An 18,856-nucleotide genomic window follows, 5' to 3' on the forward strand; every position below is an offset into this window, starting at 1 on the left:
GTGGTTAGCCGTTAGCCGCTAATCGCTAGCCGGCTGCTGGTTGGGACTTCCAGTTTTGGTCCGCACCAATCAGATGAGCCGGATTTCTTCTGCCTGTGTGGTCAGTGTTCATGTCGACCAACAGCGCCTCCTAACGAGCAGCTGCTGTCATTGCATGCCATTGTTCATGTTTTTGGTCGACGGTCCAGTGAGCAGCAAGAAGAAGCGAAGCAAGGTGTGATACTTCACACCCCCCTACAGGAGAGCCCCGTCCCGGACTGCCTGGTATGAAAGCAGCCGTAGTTTTATTAAACGACTGTGTGATTTGGACGGTGTGTCTGTGTTGTCCAGCGGCTGCTGCTGATGATGCTACTGCCTCACACAGGAGGGAAGCAGCCGTTCATTAAAGCTTGTCGGAGCCTCGTGGACACAGTTCACTCAAACACTGCATAAACAGTGACCGAGCTCCACCTGGGGAAGACCTCAGAGGAGATTTTATCATCTTACTGCTGAACGTGGTTCTGCCAAATCGTTCCAGGAGGGTGTGTGTTCCATGCGGTGTCCTCTCAGAGACGTTCTTATCAGAGAAAGTCTAAATTCTTCTGTGAGAGCAGTGGACGGTGCTGTCCTTCACTTTGCAGCAGACAGACCTGCTGCTGCCGTCCACAGCGCTGGAGCGTGTCGGGAGGAGGAGAGAAATCAGAGCCAAGCAATGAGGAAGGTGTGAAACATGTTCAACAGTCAGTCAAATAAAACAAGAACAGGAAGAGACCAAAAAAAAAACCATCAAGGAAATGACAGTACAAAGACAGAAGTGCAAGTGGTTGGTGTTTCTGTCTCGACAGAGCGATGGGGCTGTGCAGGCAGGACTGAGCGCTCCCACGACCTGCCTGCCAGCACAAACACCTGCAACCGGACCCTCAGCGCAGCCTCAGCAGCCTCAGCGGACCCTCAGCGTGACGCCGGTCCTGGACCCGCAGCAGCAACATGAGGTGAGTGTGTGACTGGACGCGTCCAGACACTGCTTTATTTTTCCAGACCTCCCGAAATGTCTCCTTTATCTAAAGCAACTGTGCTGATCGCTGCCGGCTTCCTGAACCTCCCGCTCCACCGAAACATGTTGAATTTTCAGCTGAAGCAGGATGAATCGGACAGTTCACTGCTCACAGCCCCGATCAGCAGAACAAGCTCAAACTTTCACAAGTTAGCGTGTCTACCGCCGACAAGACAAGCATGACCTTATTAGGCTCGACTGCGAGCAGAGAAGGAAGTGGCTGCAACATAAAAAGGCTTTGTGGCAGGAAGCTGAGACTGGAGGACTGTTCACAGCGTGCACAGTGAGAAACGCTCTCCACAGAGCGCTCACACTGTCTGCAGGACGGCCGATGAAGCCGTGAAATAATCCACAGTCACAGCTTCTCTTTTCTCTTCACTCACGGAACCCTCCACACCTGAAGCTCCAACTGCCTGTCCAGGTTCACCGCTTTCCCTGCTTGTTCTTCCTGTTTTCATCTGTTAGTGAATCATTCTTCAGTCACACACACACACACACACACACACACACACACACACACACACACACACGTTTGTACTGATATCGTTGTGAGGACACTCATAATGCATTTCCTAGCCCCTAACCCTAACCATCAAAAATAAATGCCTAACCCTGACCTATGCCCTAAACCTGACCTGAACCCAACTGTAACCCTAAATCAAAAACCAAGTCTGAACCCTCAAAAAGGTCAAAGAAGGCCTTTTGAAAAGTGAGGACCGACAAAAATGTCCTCACTCTGTTGGTGAAAAACAAGTTTTGGTCCTTACTTTTGGGTATGTACAAGAACACACACACACACACACACACACGGGGTCCATGAGGCTCCTCTGCAGCGTCTCCCTGAAGCTCTGACAGGGTGATACGTGGACTGACTGACTGATGGATCTCCTACACTGCTTTACAAGCTTCCATATGATGAACACTCGATATGTCCGTCTTCTGAAAGACTCCTCTGTCCCAGCTGAAGGTCCAAATGTTCCACTTCAAGTTAAGAAAGATCCCAGCTGGCATTTTAGCGTTGAATCACTGTTGAATCAACGTCAGGTATCAATGTTGAATAACTGTTGAATTTTGTTTTGATTTTGCAGATCTGATCGTTGAAATCACATTATTTCAACATCATGTTTTCAACCATGAATCAATCTTGGTTTTAGTTAAACTGAGCAGTATAGCAGCAAAAGTGCAGAAAATTATAAATTACATCGACCACCAGGCCTGCAGTCTGAGGTTCAGACAGTCTTTCAGTCATTTCGGCGTTTCATTACAGACGGGTGATACATGGGAATGGAACTTACAACTGTTCAGTGAGCATCAGCCTTACCTGTTGAGCTATTAGTTAACTGTATATTGAGATTGTAAACTTGAGGGTGACCACTATTTTGCAGAAAACTACTTCTCCTGAAATACAGTGCAATACACACGAAACAAAGTGGTGGTTTTAAAAATGTTTGTTTTGTGTTTCACCAAAGTTCACAATTTGATGACATTACGCACTAAATTTAACCGCTTGTGTGGCTCTTTTATTAGACATAATTCTATCTTTACGAGACAATGAAAACAGACTCAAAGAAAAAGAAATACAAGGCGGGGTTAACGTTCACATAAACACTAGTCCAATGGTAAATTTATCAGCACTGTCTTGGTGTTGAAATAACGTTGTTTTTCAACCGACATATTTCAGCAAAATTTTTAGAAATCATGATTTAAAAATACTGACGATTAGATATACATCTACAAAAAGTTATTTCAATGTTGAATCCACAGTGAGTTCACGACACAACTTCAACCATTTAGTGTCAACTTTGTTTTGATGTTGAATTAACGTTTTTCATCAACTGACATTATTTCAACTAAACTTAAGTTTAAAGGGGCACAGCGCAGTTTTAAATATTAAATGATCAATTATTCACACCCACACACGTTTTCACCTTTGCCTGATGGGCAGCAAGAGCTATTTTTGCAAGATCGCAGTCGCTCCTATTGTCCTGTGCAGGGCGCTGAAGGCACAGCAATATGAGTGATTCGGGTACGAATCGCTCTGAGCCTGACGTAACGCGCCTCCCGCTGGCCTGGTAATCCTTAAGTTTCGATTTGTCCGCCATTACTCCGCCAGACGCTTAGCAGCAACAACGGAGCAGTACTGAGGCTGGAGCCTCCAGACAGTAAGAAAAGACCGGCTTCTAGCACTGCCTCAGCTCCACACAGACCCACCAGGCAGGAGAAACTTACATTTTACTGGAGCGCTGCTAAAAGAGCGAGGAAGGAGTTCCCTCTTCTGTGCACGTACATGGGCACAAGCCACAGACACGAGCTTTTCACTAAGCTACAGTTACGCCTGAGGCCTGCAGGGGGCGATGTTTCGCATAAAACGAGCAAACTGCGCTGTGCTCCTTTAAGGTGGGTTGAATGCCAGCTGGGATTGAATAGTTAGTTATCCTGCATGCTGGCCTCCACATCAACTGGGAAATGTTGATGATTAAACCTAAATAAAGAAAAGTCTGGGAGGAAAATAGAGTTTAGCTCTTTCACTGTCCCTGGCACTCTGCTGCTGTACCTGGAGCTCTCAGACTGCCCAGAAAGGCTCAGACAGGTGCAATAGAACCAGCCAGAGGTGGGCAAGACTGCTGAAATGGCTGAAAAGCTTTCTCTATAGGTGGAGGTGTTGAAACAAATCCTACTCCAACGGGCGAAATGAATTAATCCATTAAAACTGGCCAAGCTGATAAGACACCACAGCAGACATGTGCAGCGTAATGAGCTGTGGGACCGTGGTTCTCAAGGTGGAGCTGGTTCAGGACCTGAGAACAGGTCTAGCTCGACAGTGCTTTCTTTAAAGCCAGTTTGAGTCTGGTTAGCTAATATGATCTTTCGTCCGGATTTCTTGATCCTGATGTGATCCGTGACGGCTGCTCTGTGAAAAGCGCTTTACAAAAAAACTGTACTTATACTTACTTCCAACCCGGAGCTGAAGGATGGACTGATGCAGACCAGAGGAGACCCAGAAGCTGGATGCTCAGGAAACTGAACTCTATACTGAGTAATAGCTTTCAGCCACAGCGCCGCCTGGAGGCCCTCAGAGGAAATGCCTTCATCCACAGATTGATTCACCACAGACTCAGCTGTCCCACACTTCCACCAGCAGGGACAGCGGATATCCAGCCTCATGTCCTAATTTGACTACCTTCTTCACAGCGAGTCCAGCATCTGCCAGGTCAAGGCCACGGTCATGCTGTACGACGACGGACACAAGCGCTGGATCCCAGCAGGATCCGACACCCCGTCCTTCAGCCGAGTCCAGATCTTTCACAACCCTGCAGCCAACACCTTCAGAGTGGTGGGCCGCAAGCTGCAGGCCAACCAGCAGGTAGCACACACACACACACACACACACACACACACACACACACACACACACACACACACACACACACACACACACACACACACACTCAGACCCTGGTCTTTAGAGCAGGTTGTGGTAACTCCCTCCCCCGGCCTCCTCGTCGCAGGTGGTGATAAACTGTGCTGTGGTCAGAGGGATGAAGTATAATCAAGCTACAGCAAACTTCCACCAGTGGAGGGATTCCAAACAAGTGTGGGGGCTGAACTTCAGCAGCAAAGACGACGCGGTCCTGTTTGCCAGCTCCATGACTCAGGCTCTGGAGGCTCTCAGCGCCCCAGCAGACCCAGGTCAGCACCAGAACACCCCCAGTGCGTGAAGTCCAGTCCATTCACTAATGCTTCAGCCTCACTCACTGATGAGACATGATGTCTGCAAAGTCTCACTGACCTGACATGTGGGTGAAGTGGACTGCATGTCCACACTCATCACACCTTCCACCTGTAAAGGCAGATTCCATCATGTTTCCTTCAGGCCCTGCTCACGCTGGACCCTCTGCACAGCAGCTGGAACAACAGAAGAGGTGCTGTCCTAACGCTCTGTAACATTCTTCACTCACTGCCTCCTTTTCCAGGAGTAAAACTGTTTCTGTGCAGCCAGCAGTTTGACTTTAAACCAAGTAGAAGAAGACCGAACACAGAGGGGAGAGCTCCTTTGACCTCTGACCTCTGTGGATTATCAGCAGGCAGGAGCAACAGGAGAGAGACCGGCAGGCCTCTGCTGCCCCTTCTGCCCCACCTGCCCCACCTGCCCCACCTGCCCCACCCGCCCCACCTGCTCCACCACCCCTTCCCACCGCCCCGCCAGCACCTCCACCCCCGCCTTCCTCCGGACCACCACCGCCTCCATCCGGAGGTCCACCTGCACCACCTCCACCTCCGATGGGAGGAGGAGGAGGAGGAGGAGGAGGAGGAGGAGGAGGGGGGCTGGCAGCAGCTCTGGCAGGAGCCAAACTGCGTAAAGCTGCCAGGGTCAGTTTGTGAAACCACTGAGAGTTCGCTGCACTTCAGAGGAACAACCAAAGCAGGTCAGATCCTTTTTGTCTGTCTAGGATGAAGATGCAGCAGCGACACCAGCCAGCAAGCCACCTCCACCTTCGCCTGGAGGAGGTGGCGGAGGTGGCGGAGGTGGAGGAGGTGGAGGAGGTGGAGGAGGCCTTATGGGAGAAATGAGTGCCATCCTGGCCAGAAGGCAAGTTACCATCCAGCCATCCTCCTTCTGTACCACTTGATTTAGATCTGGGCAGATGGTTGATAAAACCAGAACTGTTCTGCAGAACCAGACTCGGAGAGAGAGAGAGAGATGTTAAAGTAAAACATGGAGAGTGAGGAAAGGAAGAAGCTCAGTGCAGTGCGGGTCCTCCAGCGGTCCTAATTTCACTAGAAAATGGTCCAGAGTGTCATGAAGAAGCTCTGACTGTTCTGACTGTTGAAGTACGGCACTGAGTTTTTCTTTTCCACCTTTCTTCTTGTGCATGCAGAATTTTTTAGATTTTCTGTGTAGCAGTCAATCGAATTGAAACAACAATGTCTGTGATGACTTTGATAGTTCTGAATCCTGAATTTGTGTTCTGTCACACACTTTTCTTTTGAATAGGAGGAAAGCTGCTGATAGTCCCTCTGCAAAGAAGGAAGAACCTGTCAATGTGAGTCACTCTTCACCGTCTTTATGAGGACTGTGTCTTATCGTCCTTTGGTGTTTTGGTTAGGAGACATGAGCCTGTCTCACATCAGCATAACCAAGGTGCAGAGCTCCATCTCCCCCTGAGCAGCAGCCACAGGCTGAAGAGCAGGAAGAGGGAGTCTGGTTAGGGACATACGTCCCCATGTCCCTGCTGGATGTCCTGGAGAGGGGGATCAGGGAGTCCATGTCCCTGCTGGACATCCTGGTGAGGTGGATCAGGGAGTCCATGTCCCGGTCAGTCTTGGCTGCAGCTTGATGTCGTCCATGTAGAGGAGGTGGCTGACGACTGTTCCGCTGTGGAACCGGTTCCTGTCTCCACTCCTGGTGCTGGTCTGGCTGAGGGGGGTCAGGTCTCTGCAGACCAGCAGGGGGGACAGAGCGTCTCCTTGGTATCTGCCACATTGCTCTCCTCTGCCACTGGCTTCCAGGTCGCTTCCTGAGTTGTGTTCATGGCCTCATTGAGTTTCCCAGGAAGGTTCTCAGGTCCCTGCCGATGCTGGGTCATTTGGGCTGCCAGGCCTTCATGGAGAGCAGGGAGCTTCTTCAGCCAGTAGGTGTGGATCCTGTCAGGACCTGGAGCTGTCCAGGTCTTCTTCTCTGGATGTCTGCTGTTGTGATGACTGCTGGTTCTTGTTCTGGGAGGTTGCAGTGTTCTGCTTGTAGGTCTGCTCGCCACGGTGTGTTAGTGTTGTGGGGCGCCTCTTTCTCCTAGATATCCTTCCAGTATTGCTCAGTCTCTGGTAGTCCTGGTCCTTCAGTCTCTGGTAGTCCTGGTCCTTCAGTCTCTGGTAGTCCTGGTCCTTCAGTCTCAGGTAGTCCTGGTCCTTCAGTCTCAGGTAGTCCTGGTCCTTCAGTCTCAGGTAGTCCTGGTCCTTCAGTCTCAGGTAGTCCTGGTCCTTCAGTCTCAGGTAGTCCTGGTCCTTCTCTCTCTGGTAGTCCCTCCTCAGCTGCTCTGCTCATGTGTCAGAGCGAAGTCGTCAGTGGGGATGGGTCCTGGACTTGGTATTTTATTGGTACCGACCGGATTCCGTCAGTACTACCGAGTACTGATTCAGGTAAATTCAAACGGCACCATGTTTCGGTGCCTGAACGCACCTTAATGACTGAGAGGGAGAGGAAGAGTAGGCAATGTTCCGATTCGGACTTGAACACAGCGTTGCAGCTGTGTAGAGTCGTGAGCAGCCGGGTGTTCCGTCAGCAGAGCAGCATGGCTGATAAGAAGGCTCCAGATCACTGCTAATGTTTCAAACCGTGATGCAGATGATGCTCACCGCGGCGGGATGCCGCTGAAGTCAGGAAGCTCCTGGTGAAGAGCACGATATTTCACAAGTCTGAAGAGTGCAGTGTTTTAAACAGCTTCACATGTACGACTACAACTCCTGCCTTGGGTGCTGCTAGCATGCTAGCATCTGTTAGCACTCCAGCATAGGGTCCCCGTCAGGGACTCGTCTGCTGCTAGCAGGAAATTAACATTTATTACCACAGAAATGCACACAAAAGTTACAGAAATTGGTGCTGTTGAGTACCGGTACTGATTCCCAGGCACCGGGAATCGGTACTGTACGGGTTCAAATGTGAGCGGTACATCAGTACATCGGTACCCGTCCCCGGTGGTGAGCCTCTGTTCTCTGTGGCACAGCTAGGAGAACAGCACCGTTCAGCTCCAGCTGAACCTCCTGTAGTGGACACAGATTTCAGAACCCTTACTGATCCTCCAGGAGGAAATGAAGTGTAGAGCTGTTCTGCCAGCAGGGCGGCGGGACTGACCGGCAGCCCAGGACTCTCTGAGGAGGGGCGTCCACGCTGGATGCCTCATTTTTTATGCCACAGCACCTTAGACAAAGTGACCATGCTTTGGGAAACACTGGACAAGTCATATTTACTGATATGATTTCCTAACATCTACTGAGTCTGGGTGCTGAACCCTCTGACAGGCCGACAGTGCCGTTACCCGAGGAAGCACCCACAGCTACAGGGGGCTCATCCAGACGAGTCAGCAAACTGGGGAACTGGAAAATAACTAGTTCCAGGAGAACGTCCAAGTTCCTCTGGATCAGGCTCCTGACTGCTCTGTCCATCCTGGAACCGCTTCCCCTCGCGCTGAGTGTTCTGTTATGTGGTCTCTGCAGGAGGATTCTGGCTCGGCGGTGAAGTCCTCAGGACCCGGAGGTGAGTGGCTCCTCAGAAGCCTGTCTGTATGTTCAGCCGGTATCGGGGGTTTGCTTCCAGCACATGTGAGCCTTCACAGCCTCTCTGCAGCATTTCTGGGGGATTTGAATAAATTAAACATTTTAAATCAGAATATTTTTTATTGTGCACTCTAGAATATCTTTTAGGTTTAATGTGAAAATGTGACATTTAAATCATAGAAATGTTCCTACTCTTCTGAGACATGTTGAGTTATATGTGTCAGGTTTAAATATATTATTATAAAACGAAGTGAAATTATTCAGCAGATTTGTCTCCGGGGCTTAAACGCGGGATTCATGTGCACCTGTGCCTGAGCGAATGTTTTCCACATGTATGAAATGAAGAAATGATTCTTGAATAATTCCTGAAGTTCAGAGTTGCCTGCACACTCCCAGCAGTGAGACGGTAAAACTGAAAAACCAGCATGTCAAAACCTCCGGACAAACACCTGACGGTCCAGACTGTCCCGACGACGTCCTCACAGCTTCCAGCTGAATTCAGGCTCATGCAGGCTGCTGACCTCTGACCCCACAGGGTCCAGGCTGCTAGCAGGAGCAAAGAGAGCAAATAGATCCGTCTGGTAACGTCTCTGACGTCCCCTTCCACAGAGACCGGCCAGCTGAGGGACAAGAGCGGCGCCGCGCCCAGGTAAGAGACGTCCAACACACAGGAGACGTCCCGTCCCCCACACAGGGGTCCTCCACACAGCAGGCGTCCTGAGAGCCTCGTGTCTCCAGCAGGCAGAAAGCTTTCAGCTCCAGCCAGAAGGACTCCAGCCCCACCCTCAGCTCCTCCAACTCCCCCTTCCAGAGCCCCGGCCCGGCGTCCAGGTACCGGTCCTCCTCCTCCTCCTGTCCTGCAGCGTCTCACCGTGAGACGGTGAGACGGCGGCGGTTCTCAGAGTTCTCCAGCATCACGGCTGGAAGGGAATCAGAATCCTGACGCTTCCAGCTCTGATCGCTGAGGACAGCTCCTGCTCACTCTGTGGCCTCCTTCCTGTCTCACCTTCACAATAAAAGGTCTCACTGAGAGGAACAGTGCTGCCCTCATTTCCCACACAACTCTGACTTTTCGCACTTTCCTCTGAAAATTCTTATTTTCTTGGAAACTCTTTCCTTACAATGTGGTTTTAACTGAATTTCAGTAAAATAATTATTTTCCAAAGATATGAAAATAAGTGTGTGTGTGTGTGTGTGTGTGTGTGTGTGTGTGTGTGTGTGTGTGTGTGTGTGTGTGGGGTGGTCTTTCTACTGAAGGGTCAAAGTGACGAAGAGGAGCTCAGAGCCTGCAGGAAGCGACGCTGAGCTGGACAGAGTCAAAGAGGTTGGTCCTCAGCAGCGTCTGTCCTCCTGACCTGCAGAGTCGGTCTGAAAGGCGAAAGGCTGAGACTCTGAAGGGTTCTGTCATCCTGTCGCAGAGCAGACGCAATCCCGCCTCAGCGTTTTGTTTCAAAATAAAAGCTCCAATAACGAACTCTGGTGTTTCTGCAGGAAATCCTGGAAGAGGTGAAGAAAGAGCTGCAGAAAGTGAAGGAAGACATCATCAGTGGTAAAGCTCCAACGTCCCCACACACACACACACACACACACACACACACACACACACACACACTCCCACCCCGCTTCACGCTGCTGTGGCGTCTTCCTCTGGCAGCGCTGATCCAGGAGCTGCAGGCCGCTCGGCTCGGGGCTGGAGACTCGTGAAGGACGGCGGACGCCACTCCGTCCCCACTGGCCTTTCACCCGACGCTCCGGCGCCGCGCTGGAGCAGAGTCTCTGACCGCCGAGCCTTCTGGGACGTTTCAGGGCTGAGACCGACCACAGAACAGGCTCGCAGAGAACAACCAGCTTCTTTTCTTTCTTTCTTTACGTTTGGCTTTGAGAAGCAGGAACAGAGACGTCCTCTGTTTCTGTCAGCCTGCAGATGTCCGTTCATGTTCGAAACGTTGCAAAATAAATCATTTTCAATAACAGCGTTTTCATTTGCTTTGCTGAACACATTATTTTCCATCTATTTATGTTTGAAAACGTCCCCAGAATGGATTCAATAGTATCAGCAGAGGAGCTCCAGTTCGGGTGAGGTGGTTAGTGATCTGATGAACACATGAATGGTGGACTTACTGGAGGAGACGTGTGGAAGTGGTTCTGCACGGCGGACCCGGGCCGAGTGCCGCGGTACAGGGGCAGAGAGAGCATATTGTGATTTTTCTTTACAGGAATTAATTCTAAGAAACTGCCATGATATAAAAAACACTCAGGCGTCACGTGACCTCAGCTTACTGAGGAAGAGCAGAACTCTCTTTATGTGCAGGCAAGATGGATAAAGACATTTACATTTACCTTATTAGTGAAGATTTCCAATAATTAAATGAGAAAAATCTCAGTTTCACAAACCATAAACCTGGTTTAGTGCGATATGAACACACTGGAACAAATATGGAAATAAAGACGTCACCGCGGGCTGTGCTTACGGAGATCATCGAGTTTCAAAGAAAACAACACCTGCTAAATTAAAACAGCACGTTTACTGTTATTCTTTTAACACACATTCCTGTGAATAAAGCCTGGCAGTGCTGGCGGTCGGCCGAGGCTCTGGCTGTGTTTTAGCAAGACGAACATCGGGAACGAGCTCAAACTGACCATCCGTGAAGACGCTCCCTCGATACGGAGGAGACCTGGCTTCCTGTGGCAGGTCATGGAATACCTGCTGGGGAGCAGCGGGTTGCATGAATCACGTTATTACGATACACAGAAATGTAACTGTAATCCGTCACAGTCCATAAAGTAATATGTAATCTGGTTCCTGATCAAAACATGGATTACTGAACAGGATTACAGACGAGGATCAGACGGAGCCTACAGGACACCTGCGCCCGACACACACACTGCCCGACACACACACTGCCCGACACACACACTGCCGGACACACACACTGCCCGACACACACACTGCCCGACACACACACTGCCGGACACACACACTGCCCGACACACACACTGCCCCGACACACACACTGCCCGACACACACACTGCCCGACACACACACTGCCCGACACACACACTGCCTGACACACACACACTCAGGGCCGGCCCGGGCTTCAGAGGCGCCCTAGGCGAGCCCGAGACGAGCGCCCCTTGGGAGCGTGTTTTTCGAGCGGTCCCGACATTTTGTTGAGCGGGGGGGGGGGGGGGGGGGGGGGGGGGGGGGGGGGGGGGGGGGGGGGGGGGGGGGTGCGTGCGCTGAGGAATGATGCCGAACAATACCGATCAGTGCCGGGCAGCGCCGAGGACGAGGAGCGCAGTGCGTCGGACCGCTGCACAGCGGGGCACACGGAACACAGAGCGTCGTGGCGCCCCTTGTACGACCGCGGCGCCCCCCTCGGGACGTGGCGCCCTAGGCGGCCGTCTAGTTCGCCTATGCCTAGAGCCGGCCCTGCACACACTGCCCGACACACACACTGCCACACTGCCCGACACACACACACTGCCCGACACACACACTGCCCGGCACACACACTGCCCGACACACACACACTGCCCGACACACACACACACACTGCCTCGTCCTGGTTGGTCGGCCGCTCTGCTGCTGGACGTCTGACCCAGAATGCCTCAGCAGCGCGGGCGGCCAGGGACTCTGCCACCACTGGCCAGTGTCTCTGTGGGTCCCCCCGTCCCCCTGTCCCCCTCTCGGAGAGAGTAGAGGGAGGGGGGAGAGGTGACTAACCACACCCACCTGAGAGTGATCTCCGCCCCCTCTGCCACGCCTCCTCGCCTGGCCACGCCCCTCCACCACACCGCTCTCTGCATGCTGTCCTGTCTGTCCACGTTACCAGTGAAGTTCTCCTCATTAGAATATCTAGAGGTGGACAAAAGTTTGGCTTTTTGTCTGCTTATATTTTCTTTGGATGGTAAAAGAGGCGTTTTAAAAACATCCCAGCACCGCGTGTCATGGCTGCACAGCCGGCGCCGTTAACAGAACAGATCCTTTGGAAAGCTGCAGAAAATTCAGATTGTCAGGACAAATTCCCTCTTCACACCCGCAGACATCAAGGTACGCTTCTAGAAGCGTTGAAGAGCCGCTGTCCAGGCAAGAGGAGGCAGAATCGGGACCAAACCAGCCTGGTGGACCATAGCTAGCCTGGCACGCCGCACTGTCTCTCCATGCTCAGGGATTCATGGCGAAACAGTCTGGGACGGCGCTGTTTGAATCTGAATTCACAGCCCATGACAGGCGGGAGTTAGCGCTGCGTCATATTCTGTGGGAATTCATTTTATTTCTAAGATTCTTATTCTAATGCTTGCTTGCTTACATATGATTTTTGAGGGTAAAAGTGCTATAATATGAATGCAATAAGCTTGTTTGTGTAGGTTTTGATAAACTCTAATTATGACCCTGAGAAAAGCACACAAAGTCCCGGGGAGGGTTCTGGTTTCTCTTTCCAGATAACATCCAGGAGAGCGAAGGACGGAAAGCCGGAGACTGACTGACCCTCGAGCCTGAGAGTGAGGATGGCATGACGGTGCGACAATGGAAAACTACAGAGAACCATAGCTTGAGAACCCCGCCTGCGAGCGAGGGATCATAAATACACACACACAGATTAGACATGGCCTTTTGCCTGCTGGATGCTACTTTCGGGTAGACCAGGGACTCAAGGACCAGAATTCTGTGTCAGGGAAACAACATCTATCTGTAATGAACTCACACACTAAGCCAGAAGTCGTCAGGTCATTATTGTGCACCTTGATTTTGGGATCCAAAAAGGCTCTGTGGGATCGAGGCGTGATTGGAGGGGAAGCCTCAGGTAGAGCGGCACCGTGGAGACGGACAGAAGATTTTTTCACCTCAACAATTCAGTGCCCGATTACCCATGAAACACCTGGGCACCTCTCCCAAAACAATCATGATGGCGGCCGCAACACAGCGAGGTTTTACCACGGCTCTGTCTGAAGTTCTGAACGAACTGAATTTGTCGCTGAATTCACAGCAGGAATCTGCTCTGAAGGCTTTTCTTTCTTAAACGGACGTATTCGCCGCTCTCCCCACTGGATTCGGGAAAAGTCTCATTTATCAGCTCGCTCCACTGGCAGCAAAGAAAATGGACATGCATCCCAATCCGGGGGAGCAACAGGTACAGGAGGCCAGTAAGCCTGGGATCACGCCGATGCAGCTCGCACTTCACAGCGACTAGGACATTTTCAGCGGTGGAGCCCAGCTGTTGTCTGGCAGTCCAGAGGTGTGGCTACTCAAACACAAATGGCACAACTTGTTATCTAGCCTCAAGGATCTTGTTGGTGTCGTCGTTTACAAAGTTCACCTGACGCACAGATGGTATGTTTTAAAATTAGGGCTGTCAAATGGTTAAATTTTTAATCAGATTAATCACAGCTTACAAATTAATTAATCATGATTAATCACAAATAATCGCAATGTCCAACTATGTCTGAAATATACCCTTTTTTCCTGTATTGCATTAACAAAAAAACGACAGGACGTGATTATATATATTTAACGTGATGTGTTTTATATTTAAGGCTCCAATTAAAATAAATATTAAAAAAACTAAAACATGCACACCATAATGTCTGTGTGTGTGCAGCGCTCCCTCTGCAGTCCCTCTAAAGTTGGCTTTTGGCAGGAGTTACACTGTCAGGTCTGTAACAAATGTAGTACCACAAGAAAAGTAAAACTAAGAGATACCACACTTTATTCTTGCACAATTAAACAGGTCATTCTTAGCCAGTGTTCCTTTTTGTGGGGAAAACAGAAAACTGCTTCAACATTTTTTAATCAAGCAAGTAGAATCCATGGGGCCAGCCGGCTTCTCTCCCTCCATACTGCTTTCTTCTTCTGTTTTGATAAATGAGTAGACGCCAGGCCTCCTCTGCCTCCTGTCTGCTGCCTGTCCAGCTTCACATGTCCACGTGGGTGTGTGCTGCGCGTTGGTCCACGTGACGTAAAAATCGTCATGAATTCCTGTCCGCTGGGGTCCACTAGGGTCCGCGGACGTCCGCGCAGCAGCCAGATTTTGAGACCGCATTGCGCGATCGCGGCAGTCTACGCATGCTCCAGAGCGCCACAGTAAACAAAACATGACGGTAAAAGTGAAAGTAGATGGAGCTCCAGCCTGATGGCTCCACTTAAAGACACCAAAAGAGTGAAAAACTGGTGGAAAGAGAGAGAGACTGTCTGGAGGGAGGAGAAGGTCTGCAGACAGAAGTGAAAGTAACTAATCGCTCTGGCGCCGCCCCGCGAGTCAGAAACAGAAAAAAAGGCTAAATAAACTTCAATACTTAATGATAATGTACTGACAGTGTATGTGCTTAATTTTCTCTAAATAATCTGTAATAAAGGAGCAGATAAACAGTCTGTAGTGCCAGAAAAGCTTCTCGATCAGCCGAGGCTGAGGTGAGGCTTCTTCTTCTTCTTCTGTTGCTGGCAGCTTGCAGGCAGCTTGCATTCCACGCGGGGGCACTACCGCCACCCGCTGGTAGAGGTGAGGCTTGTCATGATGCGCATGTGTTAAACTGCATTACATAAATTAATTAACGCAATTAATGCGTTATTTTTGACAGCCCTATTTAAAATGTGTTTGTTTTAAAACAATTGAAGTGCAAATGCTTATTTTTGTGCAGGTACACCTGTTTTGGCACTGACCGCTACAACAGACCTGGAATCAAGAACAAGGGCCAATCCCAATTCTCCCCCTTCCCCCTCCCCCTCAGCCCTTGGCCCTCCCCCTATCACTCTCCTCCCCCTTTAGAACAGGGCTGAGGGCCGGGGCTCTTTGCAGCACTATGAACTGGGATCCCCCTCGGCCCTTTAAGCCCCGCCGCGCTCCTATAACAACAAAAAATTATGGATATTAGAAATGATAGAAATTATATTAGAAATTACTTTTATTTTTTAATAATGGTATTATCATTTACCTTATATTTCTTTTTGAGGTTCTCCCACTTTTTTGAAGCTTGCTGGGCTGTAACTTCCCCTTCCAAGCCATTTTCTTTTATGAATTTCCTAAAGTAATACATATATGTTTATATAAACACGTTTTATTACTAACATATTAGAGCTTAGACGAATAATATAACTTACTCCCACTGTGTTTTGGCGCTGTATTTTGATTTCAAAAACTTTTCTTCATTTCCACCTCTAAACTGAATCAGAAGTCGGGTTTCATCGGGGTCTCTGTGTCAAACATATTACGTTAAGAACGTGATAAAAGATGACGTTAATACAGCGATTAGTGCTCTTCAGAAGTTACAAATTTACGATTGGAAACGGTGCTGCGCAGCGCTAAAACGTTAATCCATGACTGGGACACTGTCATGCTAGTATATCTACACATTTCAGTAAAGCAAATGCACTTTTTATAGCTTTTTAAATAGTATACAGAAAGCAATCTTACATTTGTGCGACTCCTCGGTGGGCGCCATGTTGTTTTTTCTGGCCAATGTGAAACTCTGCCTACCCCTATAGAGAATAGGGAGCGTCGATGCAGACTTCGCTGAAAGGGGTGAAATAGCCCTTCCCCTTACCCCTACCCCTATTCAAAAAGTAGAATTGGGATAGCCCTTTAGCCTCGTGAACGCGCATATCATAGGGGTAGGGGTAAGGGGTAGGGGTAAGGGGTAGAATTGGGATTGGCCCCAAGAGTGAAAAGGCAACTGCTTCTGGACAACGCTGTGGTTTTGACAGAAAGCCGCAACAGATGGAACATCAGACTGGGACTGAGACGTACTTCTGGACCCTCGCTGGACTGTCTGGACTGGATTGTCGAAGAGATCAAGAACAAAGGACTCTCAATGAGACAAATATCAATTTACTGTCGGACTTACGAAGAAGTTGGCAGAGTATTCTGCTATTTGAAATCAGAGTTGGGTAGTGATTGTTGGGTTGACGGGGATCCTGAGCACAAGCCTGAGAACATGCTTGTTGGCATGTACTATAACAAAACGCTACCAGACAACAAAAGTTATGTGCTATCCTCTTTCAGTGGTGAAGGCAACTGTAGAGCTGTGTGGCCACAGCAGCTCTTGGTATGGGTCGAAACTTTCCAAACATATCCCATGTAGTGTTGTACGGTGTGCCTGAGGATGCTGAAGGAGATCGGCAGGGCAGGCAGAACTGGGGCACAGTCACATGCTGCAGTTTACTGCATCCAACAAAACACAAATGTAGACCACACAGTCAGAGACATGCTGAATTCAGTCCAGACCACATGGTTTCGAAAAGCTTTGTACAGTCATTTTGATACAGACACCTCGTCTCTTCTTCCGGGGCATTTGTGCTGTACTCACTGTCACTCAACATGTGCCTGCCTCCCTGAAGGCTGCACGGAGCCTTTGCCTTTGTACGAGGTGCCACAAAGCAATGAATGCATCTGTACTTACTAAAAGTAGAGTGGTGACTGATGATGACAGAGTGCTGCTAGGAGATCTGTTTCAGCAGTACATGGAAAATTTACTTCCCACAAAATCACATCTGTGCACTAGTAAAACCGCTTGCACTGGTTTTGGTGTATAACTCCGTCATCGAGCACTGCTCCAGGATATCTGATGTGTCCTACATTACTTTACAGTAGAGATGCTCCGATCTATGTTTTTTCAATTTGATCCGATTTATTAATTTAACTGTATCCCGATACTTTCCCCGATACCCGATACTTAAGTATGCTACACGGCAAAAAAAAAATTCAAGTATAAAAAATGCATTACCTTTCAATTAAAGCCATTTATTTATTGCGGGGTAGGCTTTAGTTCAAGTGACGAGTGCAGTCAGTACAAAAGGCAACAGTACAATTGGCAATCTCTTTAAAGTGCAATAACAGTAGGTATACCTACAGAAATGTGCATAGCTGCTCCTTAAAATTATATTAAACATAATAAATAAAATACTGTAGGTCTGTTTTAGTGCAGCAGTAACAATGAAAGAAAAATCATGTCACTGACATCAGTCACTGTCCTGTTACCTTGGCTTGAACATTCAGGTTATAAAGCCTGGCAGTGGCAACACTGGAAAATACAAAAAGGTGGTAATCACAAAGTGCATACTAGCTGCTTCTTCAAATTTAACATAACACAAAAAAAAATCAAGTATTGAAAGTCCATTTTAAAGGTGCTGTAGGCAGGATTTTGCTAGTCAATGCTAATTTTTCTGTGTTTCCTTTGGATTAAATGTTAGAGTATCCATTGATAATCCTTTAGGAGTGTAGCATAATTGCACTACCGCGAGGGCGCAGTGTTTCCATCTGTCTCTGTTCTGAGCTGAAAAGGAATCTCCACAGCTCCAGGTGTCTTTGACCAATCAGAAGAGCCCCTGAGGCTCTAACCGTGATTGGTCGAGGGGCGTTCGTTGCACGTTCTTGTGGGAGGGGCTTAACTTGCGTAAGGACGTGATGTCAGAGAAAACAGGACAGGATTGGCTGTGCTGGGTTTCAAATTGCCATCGTAGATGGGTCAAATCGCCATCTTGCTTAGGTAAACCTAAGCAAGATGGCGGAGATGCGGAATCCTGCCTACAGCACCTTTAAGGTAGCAGCAACACGAGGAGCTGTAGCAAGATAAAAGACAATAAAGTAGCAACCACTGTAAACAAGAACAGCCACATCTCACGGTGACTCTTTTAAAGTTAACATCAAGTATATCAGGCTACATTTTAACCATGAGGTTAACGCAGAAGGATCTCACTTAAGAGAACTTTGGCAGGTTTTTCTTGAGGAAAATTAGCATTTCAGCATTCTCTGCAGTGAGGCGGTTTCTCTTTTCATCCACTATGTTTGATGTGGTGCTGAACAGTCTCTCACTTTCGACTGAGGTGGGTGGGGCACTGAGAAATTTTAATGCAATGGCTGCAATTGCAGGAAAGCTACCATGATTTTTTTTCCCAAAACTGAAAAGGGGACTCAGAACGAGGAATTGTTGGCTCTTGAAAATACTTCTGTAGCTGAACAACAACATCATCATCACTCCGACTCCTTGTTCCAGGATCACCGCTCTCCTCCAGAATGTCATCATACAGAGACATGAAGCTGCTCCCGCTGCTCTGGCTTGGAGTTGGATCAGCTGCTTCAGTGCGAGGCACCTTGAGAAACAAGATTAAAATTACTTACTTAGACTGACATGAATGATACCCACACTACTACTTGCCAGTCACTATGCCATAGTGGGAATTGGTATATTCAAAGGCTTTAGACTGTATTGTCTCATCAATAGTCAGTCACTATAGTAAGTTCGCCACAGTGAGTATGGCATAACATTTACTCAGTATACATACAGTCATTTTGAAAAAAAATAATTGACCAACATACAGTTGTACAGCTAGATTCAAAGAGTACAATTTTTTGTTGCATAGAACACAATTAAACCTGAGACAGTTTAATTCATGAACAATACAGATGGGCCCCTCGTTTTTTGCTGAAAAGAAAAAAATCTACAAGCCAAGAGTGATAGTGCATCACACCTTGTCAGCTGGCTCTGTTGTTGCTGAAGCTGTAGCCTCTTCGGTAACTGCTGGCTGTGCAGCTGAAGCTCCTCCATCATTCAGT

At 48.8% G+C, this 18,856-nt stretch overlaps 1 protein-coding gene across 5 annotated transcripts; it reads left to right on the forward strand.

Moving 5' to 3' along the window:
* Positions 1-780: 780 nt before the first annotated feature.
* On the forward strand, positions 781-10,278 carry LOC115394878 (vasodilator-stimulated phosphoprotein-like). Of its 5 annotated transcripts, none has more exons than XM_030100169.1 (13): positions 781-971; positions 4,226-4,397; positions 4,543-4,744; positions 4,908-4,956; positions 5,116-5,404; positions 5,485-5,624; positions 6,030-6,078; positions 8,246-8,285; positions 8,915-8,954; positions 9,044-9,136; positions 9,563-9,629; positions 9,797-9,854; positions 9,960-10,278. In XM_030100169.1, the coding sequence occupies exons 1-13, from the start codon at positions 967-969 to the stop codon at positions 10,007-10,009; spliced, it is 1,254 nt and encodes a 417-aa protein (XP_029956029.1). In that variant the 5' UTR covers positions 781-966; the 3' UTR covers positions 10,010-10,278. The 5 variants fall into 5 exon arrangements, with proteins under 5 accessions (XP_029956029.1, XP_029956031.1, XP_029956030.1 ...); XM_030100171.1 differs by having other exon boundaries at positions 9,047-9,136; XM_030100170.1 differs by having other exon boundaries at positions 5,119-5,404.
* Positions 10,279-18,856: the final 8,578 nt, after the last annotated feature.

Source organism: Salarias fasciatus, chromosome 10 (genome assembly GCF_902148845.1).
Source record: "Salarias fasciatus chromosome 10, fSalaFa1.1, whole genome shotgun sequence".
NCBI lineage: Eukaryota > Metazoa > Chordata > Actinopteri > Blenniiformes > Blenniidae > Salarias > Salarias fasciatus.

Coding starts and splice junctions, on each gene's coding strand:
- LOC115394878 (XM_030100169.1), top strand. Junction 4,957..5,115: donor CAGCTGGAACAACAGAAGAG/GTGCTGTCCTAA, acceptor GTGGATTATCAG/CAGGCAGGAGCAACAGGAGA. Junction 8,955..9,043: donor AAGAGCGGCGCCGCGCCCAG/GTAAGAGACGTC, acceptor TCGTGTCTCCAG/CAGGCAGAAAGCTTTCAGCT.